The sequence below is a fragment of the Pyxicephalus adspersus genome, chromosome 8, assembly GCF_032062135.1.
Source record: "Pyxicephalus adspersus chromosome 8, UCB_Pads_2.0, whole genome shotgun sequence".
In the NCBI taxonomy this organism is placed as follows: Eukaryota; Metazoa; Chordata; class Amphibia; order Anura; family Pyxicephalidae; genus Pyxicephalus; species Pyxicephalus adspersus.
The window spans coordinates 31,360,132-31,363,459 of record NC_092865.1 but is presented as its reverse complement, the minus strand read 5'-3'; the positions used below and the strand labels follow the sequence as shown (position 1 = coordinate 31,363,459).

Below are 3,328 nucleotides of genomic sequence, written 5' to 3'. Positions count from 1 at the left end.
TTGTGGATCTTTCAGTAAAGTCTAAGATTTCCAACTGCACCTCATTGTAGTGGTAATTTCATCCCTAAGAAATGTAGTGGTTCTTGGCTGCATCTTCATGGCTGCTTTGACAGCTCACAAAAACATTTTTTTAAACATACTGTACAACAAGCCAAGATGCTAAAAACAGGTATGAACTTAAAATGAGATTATAACCTGAAGTTGCTACTTCTAGTTAACATATTTATCTTCTTCCTTTTAGGTTATTACTGTGTATAGTATGCCTGGGATGGATTCTGATTGGTTGATGGGAGAGAGAGGCAACCAGAAAGGAAAAGTACCAATTACCTACCTAGAGCTACTTAACTAACTGACTTTTTTTCTATTCTCTCCTGAAGTGCCGATTTGCAGCAAACAAATATTTATATGCAATTAGCTTGATGTAAAGCAAATGTAAGGATCTTCCACCTATAAATGTCTTAAATGAATTTCAGCCATATAAACTGGCTTTTGACTGTACTGCCAATTTTCTTGCATGAAAAAAAAAAATTCGCATAACATTTTGTTTTTGGCTATTTTGGACAATTTTGTACTGACCTAGTGTCAATATTAACAAGCTTCTGCCATGGATTACAGAATGTGATCATTTTCTTCTCCACTTGTGTAACGGCTGGTGACTGGCTTTTTATTCTATCTCCTCCTTCGTTAAATAAATGTAAATGTTGTGCCAAATGTTTTATATGAATGTTAAATATCAGAGGGAAGCTGTGACATTCCTTGGTTAGCAAAAAGCTATTAAGTTTATTGAACTTATATTTCAGTGGTTTAAGTAGACGGTCTTTGAATAATGCCCGTTTGTGGCCTTTCATTTCTGTATATTATTGTGGCATCAACGCGTGGGTTCACTTCACTAAACAGATGTCCATCTGGGACCACAAACATATTGGGGTAACTGTTATGTTTTTGTGAAGTTCTATCATATGATGTACAGTTACATTCTAAAGTTCTAAAGAAGCATCTAGTTTACTGGGCATATGATATTATCATGCATTTGACATAAATTCCCACAGACTTTTATGGAGGAATAAAAGCAAAGTACAAACTGATCTTTTAAGCTAATATTTTTGGAAGCGGCTCAAAATGTTACGGTTAGTGCAATATTTGCTGCTGTGAAGGCTTGTCCGAATATACACCACACCAAAAACAAAACAAGCTATGTGCAGAAATAGATCCAATATTACCATTTATTCTGATCCTAGTGCAAAACACTTTGTTTAATACAGGTGTAAGTTTTATGGACCTGTTAAGCAAGCAGGAAATTGTCCATTCATTTAGATATATCAGGACTGTTATGTTGAAAACTTTAAGGGGGGGTTTCCTTTATTAGGACATTGTACTGAAAGTATTTAACAAGCTCAGAAGCAGGAAAGGTTAAATGACCCTCTATTGCTGACTTGTCTTTGGAGGTACAAGTAGCAGCTTCGTAGAGTTCTACAGTACTAAAACTCCCAATATGCATTGCCAATTCTGGCTGTGACTCCCAAAGTTAGCAAAGCAAGGATGTTTTAATTGGTGATTTCTGTCACTTGGAAAACAGGGTATGTAAATAGTACAAACCAGGCCTTATTGTTCATGAAGTGCAAGTTAGAAATGGGTTAGTTAATTGCTGGAGATGGTTGGCACCTTAAATAATATAGTACACGGCACCACTGCATACACTTTATACTTTTGTATACTTTTTACCTTTTGAAAACTAGTTTACAGTTCTTAACACAGGACTCTTGGCTGCATGGATATGAACAATACCTGAGGGAAGTGTTGCGAGTCAACCCTTATATCAGGAAGATGTTGTACCTATTAGTAGCAGAAGGAATCCTACCCATACTTGTGTGTAATGCAGCCAAATGCTGGATAAAATGGGTGTACCAAAATTACCTTAAACTCTGCCCTGTCCTTGTGTCATGGAGACAATTTCTAAATCTGAACTCAAGTCACAAAAAGTTTTTGTCTTTGACTTTCATGGACTTGCTGAACTCTTACTAATCTAGTGTCAATGATTCTAAAGATGGTGGACTTTTTCTACCCTGTAGACCTAGAAAGTTTTTTTTTTTTTTTATTTACATAGGAAATTTCAAAAGAAACTCCATAATATTATTTTTACCTGCTGAATATATGTGGGGGTTTAGGAGAACACAAAACACCGCCAACACACTCCCATTTTGTATTGTTTTATAAATATATTTAAAACTTAGACTAAATGTAAATGTAGAAACTAAAACTGCTTTAAGACATAATGCATACCAGTAGACAAAAGAAAAATTTGAAACGTGTGTACATCAGACTGTAAAATAAAAAAAAAAATTGCCCTAAATGTTTTGTTTAAATTCTTGTCTCTGAGAAAGTTTGACTTTCAATTTGGTTTTGTATAAGTTTATAAAAGTGTTTATTAAGGGTTCATTCACACCAGTGGGGTCATATGTTCTGCTGTGGCATTTATTGGCATTCACTATTCATCTCCAAAAAAGGGCCTGATTTACTAAAGTTCATCAAGACTGTAGAAGATAGAGTATCATGAGAGAGCCTAGATGATCCAGGAAACCTGGAATGGATTTTTTAAAGTTTTAAAAAACTCTACTATTGAGTGGTAAAATCCTCCCCTGTATCATAGCAGACCACAGAGTGAATTGTTAAAGGGAAGATATCAGATGTGCTTTATATCTTTAACATGGTTATTGAACTTGTGACCTGAAATTAGTTTTTTTTGAAGTACAACCCAGGTCTTTAACATAGAAGGTCTATGTTGTACCTAGGTTTAAATGAGTTAAATAGGTATTTGATCCCCTATCAATCAGCAAGATTTCAGGCTCCCAGGTGTTTTCACTGTATGCAGGTAACGAGCAGAGATTAGGAGTACCTGTACCTGAATAATACACCTGACCACAGAAACAATCAATCATATCCTAAACTAGCCACCATGGCCAAGACCAAAGAGCTGTCTAAGAATGTCAGGGACAAGATTGTAGACCTACACAAGGCTGCACTGGGCTACAAGACTATCGCCAAGCAGCTTTGGTGAGAAGGTGACAACCAAGGTAACAAGGTTGGCACGATAATTTGCAAATGCTCCATGCAAGATCTCCCCTCGTGTAGTTGCAATGATCATGAGAACGGTGACGAATTAGTACAGAACTACACGGGGGGAATGTCAATTATTTCAGAGCAGCTGGGACTAGAATCACCAAGAAAATATTTTGCTAACACACTGCCCCGTGAAGGCCTGAAATCTTGCAGAGCCCGCAAAGTCCACCTGCTCAAGACAGAACATGTACAGGCCCGCCTGCAGTTTGCC

General features: G+C 36.7%; 1 protein-coding gene across 4 annotated transcripts in view; it reads left to right on the top strand.

Annotated features, from left to right (window-relative positions):
- SH3GLB1 (SH3 domain containing GRB2 like, endophilin B1) overlaps window positions 1-2,350 on the top strand; it is a 34,741-nt gene extending 32,391 nt beyond the window's left edge. For all 4 annotated transcript variants that reach the window (XM_072419926.1, XM_072419925.1, XM_072419924.1 and 1 more), the window contains one exon: window positions 242-2,350. In XM_072419926.1, the coding sequence (XP_072276027.1) occupies window positions 242-349 (108 nt within the window). In that variant the 3' untranslated portion in view covers window positions 350-2,350. The remainder of the gene's footprint in view (window positions 1-241) is intronic.
- The last annotated feature ends 978 nt before the right edge of the window (window positions 2,351-3,328 follow it).